Genomic DNA, 27,634 nt, shown 5'->3' with positions numbered 1-27,634 from the left:
GACCCTAAAGCCTCAATAGCAGCAGTGAAAGATGCACCTATTGAAATGAAAGAAAATATTCTTGATGGGCTGAGAGATGTTGGAACATATACTATTACCTGGGTTGCAACATTTGGTAGCACTGAATATAACACATCAATTCCTATACTAAATGATGTCAATGAAATGGGCATGAGACCGCAGATGGCAGGAATTCTCAGCTCCTACTCCTCTAGTTAGCACAGTTCTGAGATGTGAAGTTTGGCAAATGTTTAACAATTGCTCCATCAATTTTTCAACTATGCTTATGGCCTGTGTAACTAAGGTCTCTACTGCAGATGGCACTGATGTTGTCACATGCTCAATGGGATGTGTGTAGTGCTAACAAACTGTGCTCCATGACATCACTGATGCTGGAGATGGAACTGGTATTGAACTTTTTCACACTGCCCCACCACCTTCCAATGTCTTGTGCAAGGATGAAAGTGACTCTTCAATTTGATCCTGGTGCTAAAACAGGAAGTGAAGGCATTTTGGTGGGAGAGAATTGAAGGCACAATAAATGACAGAGCTTCTTGAGTGGCTTTTGAAAGCAAGTAGAGAAGTAGTGAGGTAAAATAGTTTTGCTAGCTAGGGCATATTGGATATAAGATCAGATTCCAACGGTGAAGTGGAGGAAAAGGAAATGGGTAGTAGCCTAAAGTCTGAGAAACAGGGCTGAAACATACAGCTGGAGATGATTTTACTAGATAGAGTGGGGTGAGACCGAGAGGGAATTAAAGACAAAGACAAGGATCTTGAAACTAATTCACTGGGGCTCAGGAAGTCAGTATAGCTTGATGAGGATATGGGTGGGAATGTGTGTGAGGGACTTTAGGCTGGTTGGCAAAAGAACAATAATTCATCACAATAAGACTAGTCTTTTGAAAATACTCAAGTCATATAGTCTATTGTTATCCTTTCCATGTTGTCATTTATAATCCACAACCTACATGACCATTTCACGTCATTAGGCATTAAAATGTAGGCTACTTTTGTAGGATTGACAAGTTTTGGCTTACTGGTGAAATCACCTTAGGTACGCATGTTACATTAAATATGAAATGACAAGTATTATATGCACGGGGTTGTCAAAATAACAATTTGAGAAACATGCTGGTTCACATGTTCTAGTACAGACCTTGGCAACCAAGAACTGGAGCAGACAGAATGCGCTAGTTAACATTTTCATAGATAGTGAAAAAACATATGCCTACAACTGTCCAGTTACATGTGTACCCATTGTAAATTACTCCAGGTATCTTCATTCTATTTATTCCCACAAGAACTGCTGCTAAAAGTGTTTATACTTAATGCTCACTAATGTTAATCTTTCCATTTAAAAATAATTTTTGACAATTTTTCTACATCCTCCTCCGCTCCTGAAGGCATTGACTTCTTGCTGGGATTCAGTTCCATGGATTCTGGTTGCCAACTGGTCCTTGCCCAAACAACCATTATTCATTCGTGAGCCTTGACAGTGAATTTGAACAGTCTATTCCAATATGGAATACATCGCAGCCCAAACCTGATCTGTTATTCCTGGAGCTCATGTACTTTCCAGCAGGCATCGGGAGCGAGGACCATAGGTAATTTTTCTTTACCTAACCCAGGGTGCTAAGGACACCTGTAGAATCTCAGCTGAGATTAGTAATTGCAGCGCACACCGGAGAACAATCCTGAATCTTACCTGTTCTGAATGGCTCAGATACTTAATGCATAAACTCACTGGGGCTGAATAACAACTTTTTGATTATTATATTAGAAACACAATCAGATGATTATTATATTAGAATCACAAACAGTTAATCTCAGAAGATTGTGAACCACATTGTCATAATAAATTTTTAAAAATCAAACTGTTAGCAAGAAATATGATTAATACTAATGTTCTTTTGGCCATTTTTGTTGATTTAAAAAACATATTTTTTGCTAATCAACAACTTTCAATAACCTCATCAGGGCAAAGGGGGATTGTCTTGAAATAATAACTGTGTCCAACAGTGTGAGGGAGCAGAACCGTCCTCAGTAGATATTGTCATTAACCTGATAATTTCTGTTACCATTCTCATTCCAATTGTGTATGTTAATTAAGATCCCTTACATGGAACCACACATCGTGTTTCAAGCAATGGACATCAATAGATACCATTGATCATAGCTCTCATGTAGCTCATTGAAATCTTTGTTCATAAAGTCCAAATAGAAATAGTAAATTTATTTTTAAAATGCATTATTCTTATTTTTAACTTCAAGTATCAAGGTTTCAATGATGATTTACAGAACAAGTTGACATTAATGGTGGAGCATTACCTGATAGACTCCTGCTTGTATAAGTCAATTATGTTTTCAACGAGCAGATTTCTTTGTAGCCCATAGACTCCGTGTCTGTCCAGAATCACCTCATGTCGACAGGAAGGACAACGGAAACGTCCCCCTGACCCTACAGTAGAACTGCCACGGGTTGACCAGTATGGATTGGATGCCTGATTATAATTGAAAAATACTTAATTAAAATACAATTTCTACGTAGACTTTTTAAAAAAAAATTTACTCTGCATTTTGTATCTGTTGCTGTAATTTGATATTTTGTCTATGATGTGGTTTGCAGACGTTTTACAAAAACAAGAATACCAGACCAACAATTCTTTGCTTGTGCTTTTTTGTTACCATCAACCATTTGGTTGCTGTTAACATTGTGGTGTATTGATCCAGACACTAGAAAGCGATCTGAGAGTTTTGTGTTCAAACAAAGACCGTGCTGGCATTGTATGAACCAATGAGTTACTTTCCTTGTTCAAGCATACTAATTAAAAAGGTTTGTAGATAATCTGGAGGAAGTAAGGGTAAGCTCAGGAGGTATTAGTACGATTAATTAACTCCTGCAGGTTACACAGACTTTGCTTAGCTGTAGGCTGCATATGTGTCTGGAATGAGTCAATAAACAATAGATTCAGTGTATCCCAGGTATCTATCTATATCTGTCTGAGTAACAATACAGTCCCACTAGTAATATGGCATGGGATTACCTTAATTAATGCCCTTTTGACCTAACAATGTCACTACTTCAGTGCCTTCAAGGTGAGAGCAATGGATAAATAGCTTGAGTGTGCCATCACAGGTTTTGATATGACCGATACTATGCTAGGAGAGCTTTGCTTTTGCATTATGGGGGAGAACATTTGCAAGATATATTCAGCACACTGTCTAATACTGGAAATGATACAGACTGTGATAAGGAAGCCTTCACTGATCATTTCACTCCCAAGCAAAATACAATATGAATTTACTTTGATGGAATGGACAACACAAGAATATTTATTCACCATATCAGAACAGTATATCATCAATTCAATAATCAACAATGAACCGATGTCAGTAGTATATTTTCAACAGCTACCAATTTAAATTATTGTTGTTTCTGGGTGTCCACAGAATATTATTGAAGAATCCAGTTACCAATCTATTGTTGCTGGTTCTGAATCTCAAATGAAGCCTCACTACATGCAGACCCAGTTATTTCCATTTGGTACAAAGCTACCTCTTTCAGTGCTGGATATAATTTTGCTCACATGCAAGCAAGCAGTTCCAGTTGATGTGTTTGTTTTGAAGGGAAAATGTATTTATTTACTTGGCCAACATACAGCTCAAACAGTACAAATTATTAGTCTACCCTCAGCAGCATGTAACATCAATATACCAACATCATAGGATGCTACTTGCAGTGACTTCACTCAAGTATTTGATGGTGTAGGCAAGCTGAAGGGCATTCAAGTCAAAGTGCATATTGACCACTCTGTTATTCTTGTTGCTCAGTGTCATTGCAAAATACCATTTCCTCTACAGAAGAAAGTTGAGGCAGGCTAAAAATGCTGGAGGATATTGATATAATTGAAGATGCACATAGTCCCACACCTGCATCTACGTGATTGCTCAGAACTGCTGCTGACAGTGCCAACCTTCTGTTGCATGTATACCCTCGGTGAATGACCACTGATCTGTGTGGCCATGGTATAGTGGTAATCCAGAAAGCTTCAGAATCCCTCCATCACTGTTGCCTGAAACAGTTTACCAAGCAAGTTGAATCTGGATATGAGCACATCTCAGAGTTTGGACCCTAAAGCCTCAATAGCAGCAGTGAAAGATGCACCTATTGAAATGAAAGAAAATATTCTTGATGGGCTGAGAGATGTTGGAACATATACTATTACCTGGGTTGCAACATTTGGTAGCACTGAATATAACACATCAATTCCTATACTAAATGATGTCAATGAAATGGGCATGAGACCGCAGATGGCAGGAATTCTCAGCTCCTACTCCTCTAGTTAGCACAGTTCTGAGATGTGAAGTTTGGCAAATGTTTAACAATTGCTCCATCAATTTTTCAACTATGCTTATGGCCTGTGTAACTAAGGTCTCTACTGCAGATGGCACTGATGTTGTCACATGCTCAATGGGATGTGTGTAGTGCTAACAAACTGTGCTCCATGACATCACTGATGCTGGAGATGGAACTGGTATTGAACTTTTTCACACTGCCCCACCACCTTCCAATGTCTTGTGCAAGGATGAAAGTGACTCTTCAATTTGATCCTGGTGCTAAAACAGGAAGTGAAGGCATTTTGGTGGAAAAAAAATTGTTAATTTAAATTAGAATTAAGTCAAATAAATTAACTAATAAAACATAGACCATAAGACCATAAGAGATAGGAGCAGGAGTAGGCCATTTGGCCCCTCGAGCCTGCTCCGCCATTCAATGAGATCATGGCTGATCTGATTTTTACCTCAACACCACTTTCCCGCCCTTTCCCCATATCCTTTGACTCCCTTGCTGATCAAAAATTTGTCTAATTCAGCCTTGAATGTATTCAATGACTCAGCCTCCACAACTTTTTGGGGTAAAGAATTCCAAAGATTCACGACCCTCTGAGAGAAGAAATTTCTCCTCATTTCCGTCTTAAACGGGCGACCTCTTATTCTGAGACTATGCCCCCTAGTTTTAGATTCCCCCATGGGGGGGTAACATCCTCTCAGCATCTACCCTATCGAGTCCCCTCACAATCTTGTATGTTTCAATAAGATCTCCTCTCATTCTTCTAAACTCCAATGAGTATAGACCCAACCTGTTCAATCTTTCTTCATAAGACAACCCTTCCATACCCGAATCAACCTAGTGAACCTTCTCTGAACTGCCTCCAATACAAGTATGTCCTTCCTTAAATAAGGGCACCAGAACTGTACGCAGTACTCCAGGTGTGGTCTCACCAGCACCCTGTACAGTTGTAGCATGACTTCCCTGCTTTTATACTCCATCCCCCTAGAAATAAAGACCAATATTCCGTTTGCCTTCCAGATTACCTGCTGCACCTGTATGTTGACCTTTCGTGTTTCATGTACGAGGACACCCAGATCCCTCTATACCACAGCATTTTGTAGTATTTCTCCATTCAAATAATATGTTGCTTTTTTATTTTTCCTCCCAAAATGGATGACTTCACATTTTCCCACATTATATTCCATCTGCCAAGTTTTTGCCCATTCGCTTAACCTGTCAATATCCCTTTGCAGACACTTTGTGTCCTCATCGCAACTTGCTTTTCCACCTATCTTTGTATCATCAGCAAATATGGCCACAAGCCACTCTGTTCCTTCATCCAAGTCATTGATATATATTGTAAATAGTTGAGGCCCCAGCACTGAGCCCTGCAGCACCCCACTAGTTACAGATTGCCATTTTGAAAATGACCCTTTTATCCCGACTCTTTGTTTTCTGTTAGTTAGCCAATCCTCTATCCATGCCAGTGTATTACCCCCAACACCATGAGCTCTTATCTTGTGCAGGAATCTTTTATGTGGCACCTTATCGAATGTCTTTTGGAAATCCAAATATACTGCATCCATTGGTTCCCCTTTATCCACCCTGCCCATTACTTCCTGAAAGAACTCTAATAAATTTGTCAGACATGATTTCCCCTTCACAAAACCATGTTGACTCTCCTTGATTGTATTATGTGTCTCCAAATGTCCTGCTACTACTTCCTTAATAATGGATTCTAGCATTTTCCCAATGACAGATGTTAGGCTGCCTGATCTTTAGTTACCTGCTTTCTGTCTCTTGAATAGGAGTATAACGTTTGCGGTTTTCCAATCCGCTGGGACCTTTTCAGAATCTAGTGAATTCTGGAAGATTACAACTAATGCATCCACTATCTCTGTAGCTACTTCCTTTAAGATCCTCGGATGCAAGCCATCAGGTCCAGGGGACTTGTCAGCCTTTAGACCCATTAGTTTATCTAGTACTTTTTATCTAGTGATAGTGATTGTTTTTAGTTCCTCCCTCCCCTTTGACCCTTGATTTTCTACTATTATTAGTACATTATTAGTGTCTTCTACTGTGAAGACAAATACAAAATATCTGTTCAATTCCTCTGCCATTTCCTTGTTTTCCATTATTATTTCCCCAGTCTCATCCTCTAAGGGGCCAGTGTTTACTTTAGCTACCCTCTTCCTTTTTATATACTTGTAGAAGCTTTTACTGTCAGTTTTTATATTTCTTGCTAGTTTACTCTCATAATTTATTTTCTTCCTCTTTATTATTGTTTTAGTCATCCTTTGCTGGTTTTTAAAGTTTTCCCAATCTTCGGGCTTACCAGTAATCTTTGCCACGTTGTTTAACTTTTAACCTGATACCATCCTTTACTTCCTTAGCCATGGTTGGTTCACCCTTTTTGTGCAGTCTTTCCTCCAAACAGGGATATATTTTTGTTGCGAGTCATAAAATATCTTTTTAAATGTTTGCCACTGCTTATCCACCATCATACCATCTAATCTGTTTACCCAGTCCACTTTAGCCAATTCCGCCCTCATTCCTTTATAATTGCCCTTATTTAAGTTTAATACAGTAGTTTCAGACCCAAGATCCTCACTCTCAAACTGGATGTGAAATTCTATTGTGTTATGATCACTGCTTCCCAAGGGATCCTTTACTTTGAGATCATGAATTAATCCTGTTTCGTTACCCATTACCTGATCCAAAATAGCCTGTTCCCTGGTTGGTTCCCCGACATATCGGTCTAAGAAACAGTCCCTAATACACTCTATGAACTCCTCCTCAGGGCTATTTTTGTCAATTTGATTTGTCCAATCTATGTGAAAGTTAAAATCGCTCATGATTATTGCATAGCTATAATTTCAGATTGGATAATCATTAATAAAGGTGTTAAGTAATTTCATTTTCATAAATATATAAAGATATCTCTCTCAGCGGCACTGCAGAGAACTCTATTTTCTGTTCAGCACACACCCATTTTAGTTGATGCTGCTGGCCTCCACAGTAGTCAGATAGAATGATATACATGATAGTATATCTGTGCCAACTGTCCCCACACTATGAACTGTCAGGGAATTGCAGGTCAAACTGCAGGGAGTAGAAATGTACAGCTGCAGGTTCCTGAGCTGGCTCTTGTTAAACAAATTCTAGGCCTGGTGCAGGCTTTCAAACATTCCTTCATTTTCACCATCCTCTTTTCATTTCTTTCCGGGTTTTTTTTTATAGAAAGAAAGTAAGTTTTGTTATACATACTAAGAGCAGGAGAATGGGTACATTCATGACATTACTGCTTGGTAGATTAGCTCCTATGAGTGCCATATAGAACAAATAAAAAACTATCATGCATATTAACATAAATGTGTTATGAATAGAAATTACTGTTGGCAGGTTTATTATACGAGTACTTACTGTGCTTATTCAAAGTCCTCTTTCCATTAATTTAATACATGCTTTAACCCATTTATTTTAAATGGTTTAATGCCTCCAATAAAATAGTGGAGAGAGAAATTTGATACAAGCATTTTAAGCATTCATTTGATAACATTGCCGACATTAAAGATTATATGGTAAGGAAAAGATCAGTGTATTAATCCTACAAGCACCATAGACAAGTTTACCTCTCTGGACACTCTAGGGCTATAGATGGTAGTAAGTACTAGACTCCATGATGTGACCCTGTCAATTTTTTGTTTTTTGACTGGCTGGAAAACCGACCTTTGGAGACAGATTTTGACCAAACAAATGGTGCCTTTTTTATAAAGTTACACTCAGTTTCAAAATGGATAGTGGGAGCAAAAAGGCAGAAAAGAAAATAAAGGTTCGATTAGGTGCAATAGGATATATTTGTCACATAAAAGTAAAATTAAATTTAAAATGACAAAGAGGGAAGGAGAGAGCAAATACGATAAAAACAATATGGCAAGCATTGGCAATTTTTATGTAAAATTGTGTAGGTGCTTCTGTTACTTATGTGGAGCTAATATTTCAGTAATAAAGTTTTTCCTGACACCTGCAGAGTGTTGTTACTGTAATAGAGTCATAGAGTCATAGAGTTATACAGCACGGATAGAGGCCCTTCGGCCCATTGTGTCCGCGCCGGCCATCAAGCCCTGTCTACTCTAATCCCATATTCCAGCATTTGGTCCGTAGCCTTGTATGCTATGGCATTTCAAGTGCTCATCCAAATGCTTCTTGAATGTTGTGAGGGTTCCTGCCTCCACAACCCTTTCAGGCAGTGAGTTCCAGACTCCAACCACCCTCTGGGTGAAAAGGTTCTTTCTCAAATCCCCTCTAAACCTCCCGCCTTTTACCTTGAATCTATGTCCCCTTGTTTGTGTTTGTTCCATATCAAGTGTGTGAGCTGAAATGAAGCTGGTGGGCCCAGGGGTATAGGAGTTCCACTGAACCTGCCTGAGGTCTAATGGCTAAAATAGGTTCAGCATAAAACAACTATTGAGAAAGGTGAAGTCTGCTGTGGGCAGCTCTGAAAAGCTTTTAAGACCCAGCGGGGTCAAAATTCCTTGAAGGCTCCGCTGGTTTTTTTCACAGTTACATTGGAAGACCAACGGAACCCCCGGAAACTGGCGGAGACCTGCCACAGCTGGATCTCCACTGTTTACGGAGGTTTCCGACTTGCCTTGTAAGGGACAGGACCTCCACCCACTCCTTACAGGACAAATGTTATTGGGGAGCCGAGCCAGGGGCAGGGAATCCCCACGTCGAGAATTCCCATTCCATTAGCTCGTTTGGGATTTTGCATCTTTAGAGTATGCACAGTAAGTTGAGGCATACCCGCCTCCAGCTGGGCAAGAGTGGGCTCCACCAGTGGACTCCAAGCCAAGGAAATGACCTGAAGCCCCCCCCCCACCCAGGAAATGGAAAAGAAAATAGTTCGGCCTCCTTACAGAAGGAACTGAGGAGAAGCCGGCTGAAAGTCTGGACAATCCCTGCTCCCCAGTGGCAGATGGTACTTGTGTTTCTGTCTGAATGGGGTAGACGGGCACCGGAGATTGACCTGTAATAGTGCTTGTGCCTCCCACTGACCCTGCAACTCTGGCAGGGTCAGCACTGGAGTATACTGGCAGGTACTGCATTCTGAGGAATTTTTGGGCCTGTGTTAAGGAATATGGTATATAAAACAGAAAATGCTGGAAATACTCAGCAAATCAGGCAGCACCTGTAGAGAAAGAAACAGAGTTAACATTTCAGGTTGACGTCCTTTCATCAGACGCCGCCTGACTTGCTGAGTATGTCCAGCATTTTCTGTTTTTATTTCAGATTTCCAGCATCCGCAGTATTTTGCTTTTGATTTAGGGAATATGGTGCCCAGCATTAAGGTCAGATGAAGTACAGTATATTTTCTCAACCTACATGATTATTAATAAAGATTTGCTAAAAAAAAATAAACAGTTTCCCATCCCCCCTGCTCATCAATTCCAATTTCAAACTTCCTTAAACTGTGTTCACAAGGGAGCTATTTTCCCATAGAATTCCTTGGAAAAAGTTAAGTAGGGAAAAAAAATCTAAAGTTTTTTTTTACTTGCACAGAACACAGGGTAACACCCCACCCCCACTCCAGTCTTTGCTGGGATAAATATTGCCCATGATCTGTTGGCCTCTAGCCAAGCTGTTCCAGTACAGCTACAACATTGGCATCTACCCGACAATGTGGAAAATTGCCCATGTATGTCCTGTCCACAAAAAGCAGGACAAATCCAATCTGGCCAATTACCGCCCCATCAGTCCACTCTCAATCATCAGCAAAGTGATGGAAGGTGTCGTCGACAGTGCTATCAAGCGGCACTTACTCACCAATAACTTCTCAACGATGCTCAGTTTGGGTTCCGCCAGGACCACTCGGCTCCAGACCTCATTTCAGCCTTGGTCCAAACATAGACAAAAGAGCTGAATTCCAGAGGTGAAGTGAGAGTGACTGCCCTTGACATCAAGGCAGCATTTGTGGCACCAAGGAGCCCTAGTAAAATTGAAATCAATGGGAATCAGGGGGAAAACTCTCCAGTGGCTGGAGTCATACCTAGCACAATGGAAGATGGTAGTGGTTGTTGAAGGCCAATCATCTCAGCCCCAGGACTTGCTGCGGGAGTTCCTCAGGTCCGTGTCCTTGGCCCAACCATCTTCAGCTGCTTCATCAATGACCATCCCTCCATCATAAGGTCAGAAATGGGGATGTTTGCTGATGATTGCACAGTGTTCAGTTCCATTCACAACCCCTCAGAAAATGATGCAGTCCATGCAGCAAGACCTGGACAACATCCAGGCTTGGGCTCATAAGTGGCAAGTAACATTCGCGCCAGACAAGTGCCAGGAAATGACCATTTCCAACAAGAGAGGGTCTAACCACCTCCCCTTGACATTACCATTGCTGAATCCCCCACCATCAACATCCTGGGGGTCACCAATGACCAGAAATTTAACTGAACCAGCCACATAAATACTGTGGCTACGAGAGCAGGTCAGAGGCTGGGTATTCTGTGGCGAGTGACTCACCTCCTGACTCCCCAAAGCCTTTCCACCATCGACAAGGCACAAGTCAGGAGTGTGATGGAATACTCTCCACTTGCCTGGACGAGTGCAACTCCAACAACACTCAAGAAGTTCGATACCATCCAGAACAAAGCAGCCCGCTTGATTGGCACCCCATCAACCACCCTAAACATTCACTCCCTTCACCACTGGCGCACCGTGGCTGCAGTGTGTACCATCCACAGGATGCACAGCAGCAACTCGCCATGGCTTCTTTGACAGCACCTCCCAAACCCGCGACCTCTACCACCTAGAAGGACAAGGGCAGCAGGCATGTGGGAACAACACCACCTGCACATTCCCCTCCAAGTCCACACCATCCTGATTTGGAAATATATCGCCGTTCCTTCATCGTCGCTGGGTCAAAATCCTGGAACTCCCTACCTAACAGCACTGTGGGAGAACCTTCACCACACGGACTGTAGTGGTTCAAGAAGGCGGCTCACCACCACCTTCTCAAGGGCAATTAGGGATGGGCAATAAATGCTGGTCTTGCCAGCGAGGCCCACATCCCATGAAAAAATAAAAAAAATCCACTGTCTGATCTCGGGGGCCATTCTCTCCTTCACATCAGCAGTAAAAATCTCACGTTGTGATCACAGCTCTGCACATTAGTTAATTTAATGCTTTCTCATTAAACTGATTTATACACTGTCCCGATAGTCGTTAACTTACCTGAAACATGTCATTCGCGCACTTCCGGCACAGGTTATGCTGACATGGGAGAATAACAACTGGTTTAGAGAACATTTCTAAACAGATCGGGCAAATCAGCTGCTTTTCCAGGTTATCCATTGTTTGGCGATCATTGGAGAAAAGGTTGTAGTCCATGGAAGTGGTCATGTCAGAAAGTTTCCGAGATCAGAGCTAACTCGTAAAGTTAATTTCAGAAATTAAACCGCCTCCAGCTTTTTTCTTTCTTCCTGACTTGGACTGAGGTTTTGACCTGATTGACTAGAACGCTTCTTGATGTTTCTGCATGGGTGACATTGTCTTGGATTGGGTTGGTGGGTTTGATGTTGTTTTTAGCAGCAGTACGTCAGGCGTTGCTATGTTTGCTGTGCATCGCCATGTCCTTATATGAAACTGACACTGAGTGAGACTGACTGCCAGAGCTGCTTCTCTCTGTCTCCCCAAACTTACACCTGTCAGCACTCACACTCAAAACAGCTGCTTCTCTGGACAGAAAGAAATGTTCTTTAACCCGAATTGAACCAAACAACGTCAAATAGAACTGCACGTAATAACTTTTGCTAAATTCACAGCCTCCCAAGACGGCAGTGAACTAATATGCAAATTGTGTTTTATTAAAATATATTGGTCTCATGACAGTGACTGCTGACAGCTGACAGCCTTGACAGTTCTGCACAGACTCACTCAAACCTAGAGCCAAGCCAAAGTTTTAAATAGCAGAGAGATACTGTGCGTAGTATGTATTTATCATATTGATTAAGCAGACTATACTATCACTTTTGGTTCAAATGTAAAAAGATGAAATGTCTCAGAATAAGAATGAAATTTAAAAACTTTATGCTTCTGGCTTTTATATAAAATGATAAATGAATATATATTTAAATTTTACATTGTATTAAAGGGATAGTCTAACTGTGATGAATCATTTTGTGAAAATTCAAATCATAAGTAAGTTTTGTTATTATCTATTTATGAGATGTGGCTGCTGATTTGAAGTTACTTTTACATATGTTGGAGAGAATACGCATCATTAACTGGCATGCAAAATATCCTTTCTAAGACATTGGCCCTGATTTTGTGAGGACCTTCCAATGTTACCCATGTGTCACTGTGAACAATAAGTCCACTTTTCTGCCACCACAATTTTCTCTTTTATGACATGCTGCAACCTTTAAGAGCAGCTGCCTCACTGGATTCTGTACTCCCACCCAAATGTACTACAGGCCCAGGACTTGTGCAAGCTTTTCCTGTGTCTGCAGCCTATTCAAATTAGGGGAAGTGACTCCCATCACAAAATTCAGCAAAGGTGAATTCCTGCCCACAGAGCTGGTGGCAGAGGTGAGCCCATGCCATGAGCCAGCACAACCCCATTTTATCTGATTCACAAATTTTTTCCTATGCAAATACATTTTGTTTGCAAAGCAAGTAGAAACCACTTAACAAAAACTACAGGTATAAATCTGTCTTGGGTGGTACTGCAAAATGGACGATAGCAGCACGTTTTGCACTCTGCCCGATTTTCCTTTTCATTGAAGCTACCACCCAAAACAAATTTACACACTACTAGTTTTGTCCCCAAATCAATCACATTAAGTTGAAGTGCTGGGTAATGAGTGCAAATGACCTGGGGTTTACATCTGGATGGAGTTCAGGAAACCACCTTATTAATTTGTTAAACTTGGTCCAACTATTAAAGGCATCACTTGTCTTCCACGTAACCCAGTTTTCAAATTCAAAGTGGGTATATGCCAAGCGTGTTCCCAGCTCATCAGTTCTTCTGGGTTCATCTAGATAAATGAATAGCTAAAGATTGCATGGTTGGTAAGCAAAACATGAGCTACCTTAATGTCCAAAAACAGCTGGCAGGCTCGACTGCCATATGAAATTTGCATCATGATAGCTACCAGCAAAGCGAGCATTCACGTGAGCGATTCATTGCTGCTGGTCGCATACCAGCTAAACATTGTGCGAGTGGAATTCCTTTTCTGCTAAGGAAATTCAATAGGTTAATAGATGGGGCCCATCAATAGCCCTTATACTTTGGGGGATCCAGCCACATTATAAAATTGCATCATCCTGTTATGCTGCTGTCATACATACCAAAATTGAAGACCTCAGCTTTCATAAATAGGCCATCCATGACCTGATAAATGCAACAACAACTTGCATTTATAAAGTATCTTTAATATTAGAAAATGTCCCAAGGCACTTCAGAGGTGCAATCAGTCAAAAATGGGCACCGAGCCAAAGAAGAGATATTAGGAGGGGTGAAGTTGGTTTTAAGGGGGATCTTCAAGGAGGGAAGGGTGGTGGAGTGACGGAGGGGTTTAGGAAAGAAATTCCAGTGTATGGGACTTAGGTGGCTGAAGGCACGGCCGCCAATGGTGGGGCACAGCGAGGGGTGATGCACAAAAGACCAGAGTTATAGAGACAGAGAGGGGCAAGGCCATGAAGGGATTTAAACACGACGATGATAATTTTAAATTGGAGCCACTGAAAAACTGGGAGCCAATGTAGGTCAGCAAGGACAGGGGTGATGGGTGAGTGGGACCTGCAACAGGATAGGATACGAGCAGTAGAGTTTAGGATGATCTGAAGTTTATGGAGGGTGGAGGATATGAGGCCAGCCAGGAAAGCATTGGAATAGTTGAGCCAGTGCGTTCGACGCCCCACGGGATTGCCTCCCCACCCAACCTGCTGCCCGGCTTAGCGTAGCAGCTGGCCAATTTTCCACCCTTCCCGACCAACGAGCTGCCATGGCAGCCCAAAGCCAAATCTATCTCATGCCTCAAATTTGTCTTGGATGTAAATCGTATTTCTTGGCCGTTTTCATTCTGGGGCAATTAAATATCAGACGCATTTTGAATGAGAAGGACTACAGGTGAAATCATGACTAATGACACCTCTGCACAACTACTGTAACCAAGCAAAGAGCCAATGCCATGAGGCACATAGTGAACCAGGCAGACATTTAGAGTGGCAAAATAATATTTTAGATGCTTGGCCCAGTTAAAGGGAGTCTTACAATATTAAATTAGTAAAACAATTAGCAGCTCAGTGAGTGTCTTACAGTGTACCCTGGAGAAGGTTGACAAAAGCACGCTACACAATATCATCATGAACAGAGACCTCACTATGGACTTGAATGGAGTAGCCGCAAGCTGTGGAAGACCATGTGAATAATTTGACAAGTTTGCCTTATCAGTGGGGAGCCTTGCCCATCAACAATGAAAGGAGTAAGCTGAATGTTGGATCTCAGTGGATACTACTTGAGATTAGGTGGCACTGTACCTCCTAAACTGAGTCATGAGATGTCCCTACAACTGGTTCTGCCCTGTCTGCCTCTGCGATGGCTAGATGTTCCTACCTGCTTTCTGGCGCATGTAATGTCATTTGAGCAGAGGATTGAGTGTGCCAGGTTGGTGTCACTCTGAGAGAGAGTAGCTTAATCCATTCCTACTCCAGTTATGCTCTGATTCAGCATGGAATCATCTTAGAATCATAGAAAATTACGGCACACAAGGAGGCCATTTGGCCCATCGTGTCCGTGCCGGCCAAAAAAGAGCTATCCAGCTCAATCCCGCTTTCCTGCACTAGGTCCGTAGCCCTGTAGGTTACGGCACTTCAAGTGTACATCCAAGTACTTTTTAAATGAGTTGAGGGTTTCTGCCTCTATCACCCTTTCAGGCAGTGAGTTCCAGACACCCACATCCCTCTGGGTGAAAAAAATTCTCCCCAGCTCCCCTCTAATCCTTCTACCAATTACTTTAAATCTATGCCCCCTGGTCACTGACCCCTCTGCTAAGAGAAATAGGTCCTCCCTATCCACTCTCTCTAGGCCCTTCATAATTTTATATACTTCAATTAAATCTCCCCTCAGCCTCCTTTGTTCCAAAGACAACAACTCCAGACTATCCAATCTTTTTTCATAGCTAAAATTCTCTAGCCCTGGCAACATCCTCATAAATCTCCTCTGTACCCTCTCTAGTGCATCTTTCCTGTAATGTGGTGACCAGAACTGTACGCAGTACTCAAGCTGTGGCTTCAAGCATATTAACTGATCTGCATGAAAACAGAGCTGAAAGATATTAGTGAATCCCTACATCAGAGCTTTCTACATCCAAATGGCAGCATATTAATGTTGGACAAATGAACCTGTTGCACATTCGAGCCCAGGGCCTTTATGGCAGTCTTGTGAGCATTCAACAGGTTCTAACACTATGCTTAAGACCTGTTCCGCTGTAGATGTTCATGGAGTTTACACGCATTCCCCACTCTGCGGAAAAACACCCAGCTCCTGTGTATAGCCCGTGTGTACATAGCCTATGTGAACATTGCCCCTGTGTATAGTCCGTGCGCTCAGCCCGTGTAAACATAGCCCGTGTGAACCTAGCCCGTGTGTACAGCCCATGTATACATAGCCCCTGAGCCGTGTGAACATGGCTGCTAATCCAGTAACATAAACGAATATGCTGATAATACTCAGCAATGCCTCCCGTTAAAGACTTATTTCGGTTTAAAATTATCGCGATTTTCCGAAAAAAAATCAGAATTAAATGATTCCAGCGAAAATCGGGGAAAAAAATTGTCCTTCGAGCCGGAATCGAACCAGCGACCTAAGGATTTCCCAGGCTCGGCCTCTACAGTCCTCCGCTCTACCAGCTGAGCTATCGAAGGCCCTGAAAAAAAAGCTGCGCCCGGCTCTATAGTAAGTTACACAGCGGCTGGCAACTGCAGACATTTCCCAGGATATTGTGGGCTTTGTACCGGCTGGGAGCGCGATGCCAGCACCGGGAGAGAAACCGAGCCTAATGTGAGCAATGTGACCGCAACACGGCCGCGCAGGAGCTACGGCACAGCGTCAATGTCACCGTACAAGGCGCAAAACTTTATAATATTTAACATTTACTGTTCTGAGCTCCTGATAATGATTTAGGTTTGGAACTGGTCAGCACACAGGCTCTGGCACGAAAATGAACTGGAGATCATCCAGGGTGAACACGGCACCCACTTAAACACGTGATGTTAATCCAGGATCAAGCTGCACCCACTCAAACATGGTCTATTACTCCAGGATCAAGCTGCACCCACTCAAACATGGTCTTTTACTCCAGGATCAAGCTGCACCCACTCAAACATGGTCTTTTACTCCAGGATCAAGCTGCACCCACTCAAACATGGTTTATTACTCCAGGATCAACCTGCACCCACTCAAACATGGTCTATTACTCCAGGATCAAGCTGCACCCACTCAATCATGGTCTTTTACTCCAGGATCAAGCTGCACCCACTCAAACATGGTTTATTACTCCAGGATCAACCTGCACCCACTCAGACATGGTCTATTACTCCAGGATCAACCTGCACCCACTCAAACATGGTCTATTACTCCAAGATCAAGCTGCACCCACTCAAACATGGTCTATTACTCCAAGATCAAGCTGCACCCACTCAAACATGGTCTACTACTCCAGGATCAACTTACACCCACTCAAACATGGTCTATTACTCCAGGTTCAAGCTGCACCCACTCAAACATGGTCTATTACTCCAGGATCAAGCTGCACCCACTCAAACATGGTCTATTATTCCAGGATCAAGCGGCACCCACTCAAACATGGTCTATTACTGCAGGATCAAGCTGCATCCACTCAAACATGATCTATTACTACAGGATCAACTTACACCCACTCAAACATGGTCTATTACTCCAGGATCAACTTACACCCACTCAAACATGGTCTATTACTCCAGGATCAAACTACACCCACTCAAACACAGGACGTTAATCCAGGATCAAGCTGCACCCACCCAAACAAAGACTGCTGCTGCCGGATCAATCCGCATCTACTGATACTCCGGGATTAGCATGCGCACACACATATTGTTACTCCAGGATCAGCCTGCATCGTTTCATACACAGACCGATACTCCGAGAGCACCCTGCACCCATTCAAATTCAAACTGTTACTCCAGGATCCGCCTGCACCCACTGAAGCACAAATTGTTACTCCGAACTAATCTGCCTACAGCTGCAGGTTGGAATCAGGGGCTATCCGATAGCCGGAGTCAAGCTCTGTTTTCCACCGCGGACACTCGTCCTTAAATTTCCTTTCTGCTCCCGGTTGGGCAGCTTTTGCCTTCAGTGCGGTTGTATTTTCGAGGAGGCGGTGAAAAGGCGACATGTGAAGTGAAATGAGCTGCGCGCAGCGGCTGTTAATGAGCGAGCTCCGACTTGAGGATGTACTAGTGTAATATCAGGTCAGTGGGGAACTGTGTATCGATTTTACTGCTACAATCAGAACATTGAATGCAGGAGTTGGGATGTCTTGTTGAAGTTGTACAGGGCATTGGTGAGGCCACACTTGGAGTACTGTGTACAGTTCTGGTCACCCTATTATAGAAAGGATATTATTAAACTAGAAAGAGTGCAGAAAAGATTTACTAGGATGCTACCGGGACTTGATGGTTTGACTTACAGGGAGAGGTTAGACAGACTGGGACTTTTTTCCCTGGAGAGTAGGAGGTTAAGGGGTGATCTTATAGAAGTCTATAAAATAATGAGGGGCATAGATAAGGTCGATAGTCAAAATCTTTTCCCAAAGGTAGGGGAGTCTATAACGAGGGGCACAGATTTAAGGTGAGAGGGGAGAGATACAAAAGGATCCAGAGGGGCAATTTTTTCACTCAAAGGGTGGTGAGTGTCTGGAACGAGCTGCCAGAGGCAGTAGTAGAGGCGGGTACAATTTTGTCTTTTAAAAAGCATTTGGACAGTTACATGGGGAAGATGGGTATCGAGGGATATGGGCCAAGTGCAGGCAATTGGGACTAGCTTAGTGGTATAAACTGGGCGACATGGACATGTTGGGCCGAAGGGCCTGTTTCCATGTTGTAACTTCTATGATTCTATGATTCTATGAATCAGTGAGAGGACAACGTGAAGATTGTGGGATCAGTGGTGCAACGGATAACGCGTCCAACTACGGATCTGAAGCTTGCTGAGTCAACTCCTGCCTAACTCTTACTGCTTTTTAAAATTTTAATAATTCCCTGCAGTAAATCCCACTTATATAAATACATATTCTTGTTCTGAGGTTCCTTGGAGTTTAAATATTCAATATTGAATTATTTCTGCAATGCATGGAAAACCACTGACTACTTTGAGGCAAATGTAAGGAGTCTTACAACACCAGGTTATAGTCCAACAGCTTTATTTTGTCAGGTGACGAAGGAGGAAAGCTCCGAAAGCTTGTGATTTCAAATAAAGCTGTTGGACTATAACCTGGTGTTATGTGACTCCTTACATTTGTCCACCCCAGTCCATCACCAGCATCTCCACATCATGGCTACTTTGAGGCAATATGATTGTTAACTGTAGAATCATAGTGTCATAACAGCACGGAAGGAGGCCATTCGACCCATCGAGTCTGTGCCGGCTCTCTGCAAGAGCAATCCAGCGAGTCCCATTCCCCCGCTCTATCCCCATAGCCCTGCAAATTTTCAAGTACTTTTCCAATTGCCTTTTGAAAGCCATGATTGAATCTGCCCCCATCAGCCACTCAGGCAGTGCATTCCAGATCATAACCACTCGCTGTGTAAAAAAGTTTTTCCTCATGGTTCTTTTGCCAATCACCTTAAATCTATGTCCTCTGGTTCTTGACCCTTCCGCCAATGGGAACAGTTTCTCCCTATCTACTCTGTCTTGCCTCTTCATGATTTTGAATACCTCTATCAAATCTCTTCTCAGCCTTCTCTGCTCTAAGGAGAACAACCCCAGCTTCTCCAGTCTATCCATGTAACCGAGGTCTCTCATCCCTGGAATCATTTTAGTAAATCTCTTCTGCACCCTCTCTAAGGCCTTCACATTCTTCCTAATGTGCGGTGCCCAGAACTGGACACAATACTCCAGTTGTGGTCGAACCAGAGTTTTATAAAGGTTCATTGTAACCTCCTTGCTTTTGTACTCTATGCCTCTATTTATAAAGCCCAGGATCCCAGATGCATTCTTAACTGCTTTCTCAACCTACCCTGCCACCTTCAATGATTTGTGCCCATGTACCCCCAAATCGCTCTGTTGCTGCACCCCTTTTAGAATTGTACCCTTTAGTTTATATTGCCTCTCCTCGTTCTTCCTACCAAAATGTATCACTTCCCACTTTTCTGCGTTAAATTTTATTTGCCACGCGTCCGCCCGTTCCACCAGCCTGTCTATGTCCTCTTGAAGTCTATCACTATCCTCCTCACTGTTCACTACCCTTCCAAATTTTGTGTCATCCGCAAATTTTGAAATTGTGCCCTGTACACCCAAGTCCAAGTCATTAATATATATCAAGAAAAGCAATGGTCCTAGGACCGACCCCTGGGGAACATCACTGTACACCTCCCTCCAGTCCAAAAAACAACCGTTCACCACTACTGTCTGCTTCCTGTTACTTAGCGAATTTCGTATCCATGCTGCCACTGCCCATTTTATTCTATGGGCTTCAACTTTGATGACAAGCCTATTATGCGGCACTTTATCAAACGCCATTTGGAAGTCCATATACATCACATCAACCACATTGCCCTCATCTGTTACCTCATCAAAAAACTCAATCAAGTTGGTTAAACATGATTTGCCTTTAACAAATCCATGCCAGCTTTCCTTAATTAATCCACACTTGTCCAAGTGACTGTTCATTTTGTCCCAGATTATCGTTTCTAAAAGTTTCCCCACTACCGAGGTTAAACTGACTGGCCTATAGTTGCTGGGTTTATCCTTACATCCTTTTTTGAACAAAGGTGTAACATTTGCAAATCTCCAGTCCTCTGGCACCACCCCTGTATCTAAGGATGTTTCGAAGATTATGACCAGTACCTCCGCAATTTGCACCCTTACTTCCCTCAGCAACCTAGGATGCATCCTATCTGGACCGGATTACTTATCTACTTTAAGTACAGCTTTTCTAGTACCTCCTCTTTATCCATTTTTAGCCCATCCTGTATCTCAACTACCTCCTCTTTTACTGTAACTTTGGCAGCATCTTCTTCCTAATAAGAATAATCTTTAAAAATACACATTATATAAAAAACAATATTAACTGTCACAAAGCACAGGGACACACATTTTAAAAGGTTGTAATCACTAGGATTTGCATGTGCATCAGGTGATGAGCTGCAAGATTTTTGAAGTCAGAAAAAGCATTGCTTCAAAAATAACACACCATAAATAAACCACTGACATTAGTTCACGTGTGATCTATACAATTAGTGACAGACATGATCCTGTAGATTTTACATGGTCTAAGGAAGGAGTGTACTTCATGCGTCAAATGTTTTATTCTTCTGCATGTTTTAATTATTAAACCTAGTTTACTGTCTAAAGGAAAACCTTGTCGACTGGCACACTCCAAGGTCCAGGAGTACGTGCTGCGGGACGCACTGAAGCAAGGTGTGACCTACGCAAAGGCCCTGTGGGGAAAGGTGTAAGACCACCCCACGTTGTATTGTATTGGACACCATGAATCATAAGGAATATATTGTGCTTGAATTATAATATTGAGATTGCACTGTGTACGATGTATAATGTATTGGTTTGAATTGTACTGGTTTGAAATTGTGATATTTACATTAAACTGTGTGTATCCTTAAATTCTATGAAATAAAGTATATTTTGAAATTTTAAAAAACTCAACCAAGACATTCCTGGACATTTAAGCTTGGAATTGTTGTTTGTGTGCTGACGGTAAGTAAACTGGGTTGCTAAAAGTTTCTGGGATATATTTTCTGCTAATCCTGGTACTCTCCCTTCCCCAGTCCCAAGGCCTTCAAGACCTGTGGCAGCATAACATGGATAGTGGCTTCCATGTTGCTTGTGCAACATAATAAAAAACATTTCAAAATAAGGCACCTAAATTTATGCAAATGATCAACTGCATAGCTTTTTTGTCCCTTTAACATTTAAATGGAGAGCAGCCGCTAAAAGGCCCCAAAGATTGTTCTGGTGATGAGGAAATCTACATAAACTTACAGCTCTAGTCTCCTCTGCATCTTCAGGCTGCCCCCAGACCACTTCAGACCCTCCAGTCCATCGGGGTCCCAGTGCAAGCCCTAACACCAGCTTTCTTCAGGTGCCCCTCAACTGGGATACCCAATGGTCGTACATCGAGTTACATCGTTCAATCAGGATCAGGATCGTAGGATCAGGAAAGTGAGGTTAAAGACTAGGAACGTCCGTTCCATATCATGTACATGATTACGCTGGTCCATTTCAGGCGCAGGCCCAGTACCACCCATCAGGGATTCCTAGGAAATCCCAGGATAGAACATGAGGGGCAGAGACCTGATCTTTTCACTGCACCTGAAAAATCAGTAATCCCCAGGACAAATGAAGAGGTAAATCCACCTTAGACTTCCATCCTCCAACCCTCCCAGTTAATATTGGCGCTCGTCTCCTTCTCCCCCCAAATTCAAATCAATATTCTCCTTACACACTGCCATCCAAGCTGACATTTCTTCTCTCCCAGTTCAAGGTGACTGAACACCTCGAGAATTTTCAGTTAATCAGAGAGAGCCAGCATGGATTTGTGAAAGGTAGGTCGTGCCTGACAAACCTGATTGAATTTTTTGAAGAGGTGACTAAAGTAGTGGACAGGGGAATGTCAATGGATATTATTTATATGGACTTTCAGAAGGCATTTGATAAGGTCCCACATAAGAGACTGTTAGCTAAGATAGAAACCAATGGAATCGAGGGAAAAATACGGACTTGGTTAGGAAGTTGGCTGAGCGAAAGGCGACAGAGAGTAGGGATAATGGGAAGGTACTCACATTGGCAGGATGTGACTAGTGGAGTCCCGCAGGGATCTGTCTTGGGGCCTAAATTATTCACAATATTTATTAACGACTTAGATGAAGGCATAGAAAGTCTCATATCTAAGTTTGCCGATGATACAAAGATTGGTGGCATTGTAAGCAATGTAGATGAAAACATAAAATTACAAAGCGATATTGATAGATTAGGTGGATGGGCAAAATTGTGGCAAATGGAATTCAATGTAGACAAATGTGAGTTCATCCATTTTGGATCAAAAAAGGATAGAACAGGGTACTTTCTAAATGGTAAAAAGTTAAAAACAGTGGATGTCCAAAGGGACTTAGGGGTTCAGGTACATAGATCATTGAAGTGTCATGAACAGGTGCAGAAAATAATCAAGAAGGCAAATGGAATGCTGGCCTTTATATCTAGAGGACTAGAGTACAAGGGGGCAGAAGTTATGCTGCAGCTATACAAAACCCTGGTTAGACCGCACCTGGAGTACTGTGAGTAGTTCTGGGCACCGCACCTTCGGAAGGACATATTGGCTTTGGAGGGAGTCCAGCGTAGGTTTACTAGAATGATACCCGGACTTCAAGGGTTAAGTTACGAGGAGAGATTATACAAATTGGGGTTGTATTCTCTAGAGTTTTGAAGGTTAAGGGGTGATCTGATCGAAGTTTATAAGATATTAAGGGGAACAGATAGGGTGGATGGAGAGAAACTATTTCCGCTGGTTGGGGATTCTAGGAGTGGGGGGCACAGTCTAAAAATTAGAGCCAGACCTTTCAGGAGCGAGATTAGAAAACATTTCTACACACAAAGGGTTGTAGAAGTTTGGAACTCTCTTCCGCAAACGGCAATTGATACTAGCTCAATTGCTAAATTTAAACTGAGATAGATAGCTTTTTGGCAATCAAAGGTATTAAGGGATATGGGCCAAAGGCAGGTATATGGAGTTCGATCACAGATCAGCCATGATCTTATCAAATGGCGGAGCAGGCACGAGGGGCTGAATGGCCTATTCCTGTTCCTATGTTCCTAAGGTGGCAGTATTTGCCAGTTTAACCTGGTACTTTTACTTCCCTGGTTACTCCTGGCACTGTTCCTCTTCCCCAGTCCTAAGGCTCTGCTCCTGCTGCTTACTTTTGCCTTTTCTCTTTCCCCCTTGCTTTCACCTGTCCTCTCCCTCACTCTTCTCTCTCCCTTCAGTTCCCTTGCATCCAAGTCAAGCTGCTATTTGAAGTGAATCTGTCCACTGTATACTGCTCTCATGATAATTCCTGCCTACAGTATGCAGTGCCTGGAGTCACTTTAAATAGTAACAGGATTCGGGTAGGATTGGTATTGAGGAAACGGGGTGGGGGGGGCATACTGATTTCTATCTAAGAACACAGACCAGCCCCCCCCCCCCCAGAATGATATGGAACTGACGTTCCTGGTCTTCAACCTCACTGTCCTGATCCTACGACCCTGATCCTCGATGTACGACCATTGGGTGTATGATGCTCCACAATGTAACCATTAAGAAAGAGGCCTAAACAGTGAGGAAGTGGAAGAGGAGACCCATCTGCAGCCAGCACCGGAAGACAAAATTGACAATAACTCTGAGGATGACGCCCTCTGGTGCTGGCTGCAAAAACAGCTTTGCAGCCAAGAGGAGCAATATGTGAGGTTCTCATCGAAGGGACAGTTGCCGAAGTGCCTGATGCACCCATTTCACAAACATGCTCTATGCCGTGGGTCAAGACACTATCTTCAATATCATGTTGTGTAACAGCTAAATGACCGTGGAAGCCCACCCTTGCACATGCTGCCACTTTATTCTGTACAAGCAGAAAGAAACTCTGGACAAAATTGGAATAATTTTACTCTGGGGCACAACTTTGATAACATTGTATGGTATCGAGAACCTACTCTAGTGCTTCTTCCAAATGTATCCACATCGTTCACCTGAGGAAGGAGGTAGCCTCCGAAAGCTTGTGAATTTAAAATAAAATTGCTGGACTATAACTTGGTGTTGTAAAATTGTTTACAATTGTCAACCCCAGTCCATCACCGGCATCTCCACATCCAAATGTGTCCACAATGGAAGGAGTAAGTGAGGTAGCTGGCTGCTGGGTGTCATTGGGACCCTCTTGAGATTGAGGTGGTCCTTGACCTCCTTGTACTAGGTCATGATATGGCTCTGCTATTGGTTTTCCTATGTACCTCCCTCCCTAAGCTCCTCCAGGAAATGGGGGCAGGGCAGCTGAAGTCCAGCCAAATGGTGGGAGAGCTGTACAGAAGGCTAGCGTGGGAGGGGGCACAATGAGGTAGCGATGGTAAGGTGGCATGAGACCATGGAGGAATTTGAAGGAGGACAATGATTTTAAATTCAAAGTGTTGAGGAACAGGGCGGCAGCAGCAATCCGTGAGGACAGGAGTGATTGGCGAGTGGGAGTTGGAGTTTATGGAGGGAAGAGGACCCTGCTCAATAATGAATATGTGATACACCTGTGGGCAATAAACTTTCTGACAATACCGATGTTCTCAATGACATCCTGGAAGGAGTGACACTTAAAAATGGAATAATGCACTGACAACCACTAGCAGTTTATGCAGGCTTCACATCAATGCGAATTGTAAGAAATATTTGGAGGACATGTATACCCAGAGCAGAGGGGAAAAGCAGAGTTTACACGGCGACAACGCAGAGGATGGTATTATACAAGATTTACACCAAGAATGGGTTAGAAGAGATTATGTGGGATTTATATCAAAAGGGGATTATACAAGATTTACACCAAGAATGGGTTAGAGAGGTTTATACAAGATATATTAAGAGAGGGGAGTGAGGATTATACAGAAATGACACTGAGAATAGATGGGAGTGAGCCCAGTGGGAAGAAAGTCCCGTGAATTTGAGGTATCTGACTGTCTGTGACAAGGTTGGACTGGATGGTTCAGGACTCTATTATTGTTCGCTTGAAGTCTTGACTTTAAACTTAGAACCATATGCCAGAGCTTTCAACTTCAGCGGGGGTGTGAAACAAGTGATATCGGATCGGCTGCTCGTTGCACACCCCGCCCGACTTCCTTTCCGTTGAAGTCGGGCTGGGTGTATAACGGACACCACCAAAGTTGAAAGTTCTGCCCACAGATGTTTACAGCACAGAAGGTGCCTATCATGTCTGTGCTGGCACTTTGCTAAAACAATCCAAAGCTAATCCCACCGCTCTGCCTCCTCCCCACAGCCCTGTATCTTTCATTGATTCAAATATTTATCGACTCTTCCCTCAAACGATGCTAAGGTCTCTGCCTCAACTATCCCCCGTGGCAAAGTATTTCAATCTCCAAGTCTACGTGAAGAAATTTCTCCTAATCTTACTCATCACTTCCTTAGAGATAATTTTAAATTGAATACCCTTTGCCACAGACTCTTCAAGCAGAGGAAATTGTCTTTCAAAAAGCTTCATAGTTTTAAACACCTCTATAACTCCTCTTAGCCATCTCTGTTGCATTGGAAATAGCCCCAGATTTTGGATATTGCTGATCTTGTCACTGGAGCTGCCTTTCAGGAGGTATGGCTGCTTGCCATCTTGAAATTCCCTAGGAAGGGCAAACCATAGATTCTTCCTTTTGTTGGGGTTGGGGTCAACAAGAGGAGAGAAGATTTTAGGCAGATCACACAAAGTAACTTGTATGCAATTTCCAGTGGCAGAAATCGGAAAGCACATCACTTGCTCTCAAAGTTAGCAGAATGTGTTCATTGCAGGGAGATGTGAAGTGGGAAGAAGTAATACTCTTTGAAAATGAAGACGCAGAAAAAAAATCCCTTATTAGAAATGCTCAGATCAATGAAAGTCTGAATGCTACCAACCGAGCACAAAAGAGTGATCCCAAAGCGAGATTGTTTCCAAAGGACATTCTGATAAAGGCACAATGCCTAAACAACATGTTAAGATTTAACAGCAATTTTGCCCATTTCAATTCAAGTGTGCACAACGTTCTTGTACCAAGCAATATCTGAGTAATAATTCAATGGAAATAAAACTTTACGACGTTTGACACACTGCCTTCTTGCAGTTCTAATTTTCTAATTACTTGAAAAACTTTGCGAAAAGCAAGCCCGACATCTTTCTCAAATCATGTTTGCTAATAGATACAGCAACCAGAATTGGGAAAGGTCTGTGATTATGTTAGCTTTAAAACTACTTGATTGTTAATGGTGCAGGACAAAAAAATAAAGATTCGCTGAAAAGTCGTCCCGATATCAAATTTGAAATATTGAACCACCCTCTAATAATATCTGTCCAACGCAGTTCGACAACTGTTAACGCCATCTCATAATGAAAGAACATTTTGTCACTTCAGCCAGAGGAGCAACTTCTCCCATCAGTCTGGTTGTATTTTCGAGGATGCGGTGAAAGGGCAACATGTGAAATGTAATGAGCTGCGGGCAGCAGCTGTTAAAGTGACCGGGCGCCAGCGGGAGGAAGCGGTAGTTTAATATCAGGACAGTGAATGGGGAGGTGGATTAGGTGGACAGTTTGTATCGATTTTACTGTTACCAATAGTAAGACGACAGTTTAAAAAGTGTGGGGTCAGTGGCGCAATGGATAACGCGTCTGACTACGGATCAGAAGATTGCAGGTTCGACTCCTGCCTGACTCGCATTGCTTTTTAAAAAAAAATACCCTGCAGTAAATTGCATTTATAGTGAATTTAAACATCCAATATTTGCTTATTTCTGCAATACATGGAAAGCCACTGCATTGTTTCAGAACAATATGATTGTTAGTTCTGTATGTTTGCCTAGATACTAATGAATTGCTGTACATTAAAATTGCAATACAGAAACAAGTCATTGAGCCTAACTAGTCTGTTGGCGTTTAGCAGTAGTCCAAATCACATATGCCCACCCTGTTCTCATATCCCTTTATTTTCCTTTCCTTCAACCACCTAACCCTATCCAATCTATTCTTAAATGCAGGAGATAGTGCTGCATGCCATCAGCATACATGCCTCCAGATGATAGTGCCAACGGGCAACATGTAAATAGTCTGTGGGGGAATAAAGGATTGACCAAAGAGTGGTGTGGGAGGAAGGGGTTCTGATTCATGGGGCACTGGCACAGTACTGGGGAAAGAGGGAGCTGTTCCATTGGGATGGGCTCCACTTAAGCCGAGCTGGGACCAGCTTCCTGGCGAATCAAATAACTAGGGCTGTAGATAGGGCTTTAAACTAAAAAGGGGGGGAGGGGTCAGGTG

General features: G+C 42.6%; 1 protein-coding gene and 2 non-coding genes across 7 annotated transcripts in view; 1 reads left to right on the top strand and 2 right to left on the bottom strand.

Moving 5' to 3' along the window:
* Nucleotides 1-12,113, bottom strand: part of trim55a (tripartite motif containing 55a) — a 50,407-nt gene extending 38,294 nt beyond the window's left edge. Inside the window, exons 1-2 of one of the 5 annotated variants that reach the window (XM_067980218.1) lie at nucleotides 11,570-12,113; nucleotides 2,332-2,504 (exon numbers count right to left, since the gene is read on the bottom strand). In XM_067980218.1, the coding sequence (XP_067836319.1) occupies nucleotides 2,332-2,504; nucleotides 11,570-11,737 (341 nt within the window). In that variant the 5' untranslated portion in view covers nucleotides 11,738-12,113. The remainder of the gene's footprint in view (nucleotides 1-2,331; nucleotides 2,505-11,569) is intronic. The other 4 variants (XM_067980204.1, XM_067980225.1, XM_067980211.1 and 1 more) reach the window with 4 other exon arrangements.
* A 4,062-nt stretch (nucleotides 12,114-16,175) lies between these two features.
* Nucleotides 16,176-16,264, bottom strand: trnay-gua (transfer RNA tyrosine (anticodon GUA)). The gene is given in 2 exon segments: nucleotides 16,176-16,211; nucleotides 16,228-16,264. It is a non-coding gene; the product is annotated as a tRNA-Tyr (tRNA).
* A 10,701-nt stretch (nucleotides 16,265-26,965) lies between these two features.
* trnar-acg (transfer RNA arginine (anticodon ACG)) lies at nucleotides 26,966-27,038 on the top strand. Its single transcript has one exon. It is a non-coding gene; the product is annotated as a tRNA-Arg (tRNA).
* Nucleotides 27,039-27,634: the final 596 nt, after the last annotated feature.

The sequence above is a fragment of the Heptranchias perlo genome, chromosome 3, assembly GCF_035084215.1.
Source record: "Heptranchias perlo isolate sHepPer1 chromosome 3, sHepPer1.hap1, whole genome shotgun sequence".
NCBI classification, from domain to species: Eukaryota; Metazoa; Chordata; class Chondrichthyes; order Hexanchiformes; family Hexanchidae; genus Heptranchias; species Heptranchias perlo.
The sequence above is the reverse complement of the archived record's forward strand: the minus strand, read 5'-3'. Positions and strand labels throughout refer to the sequence as shown.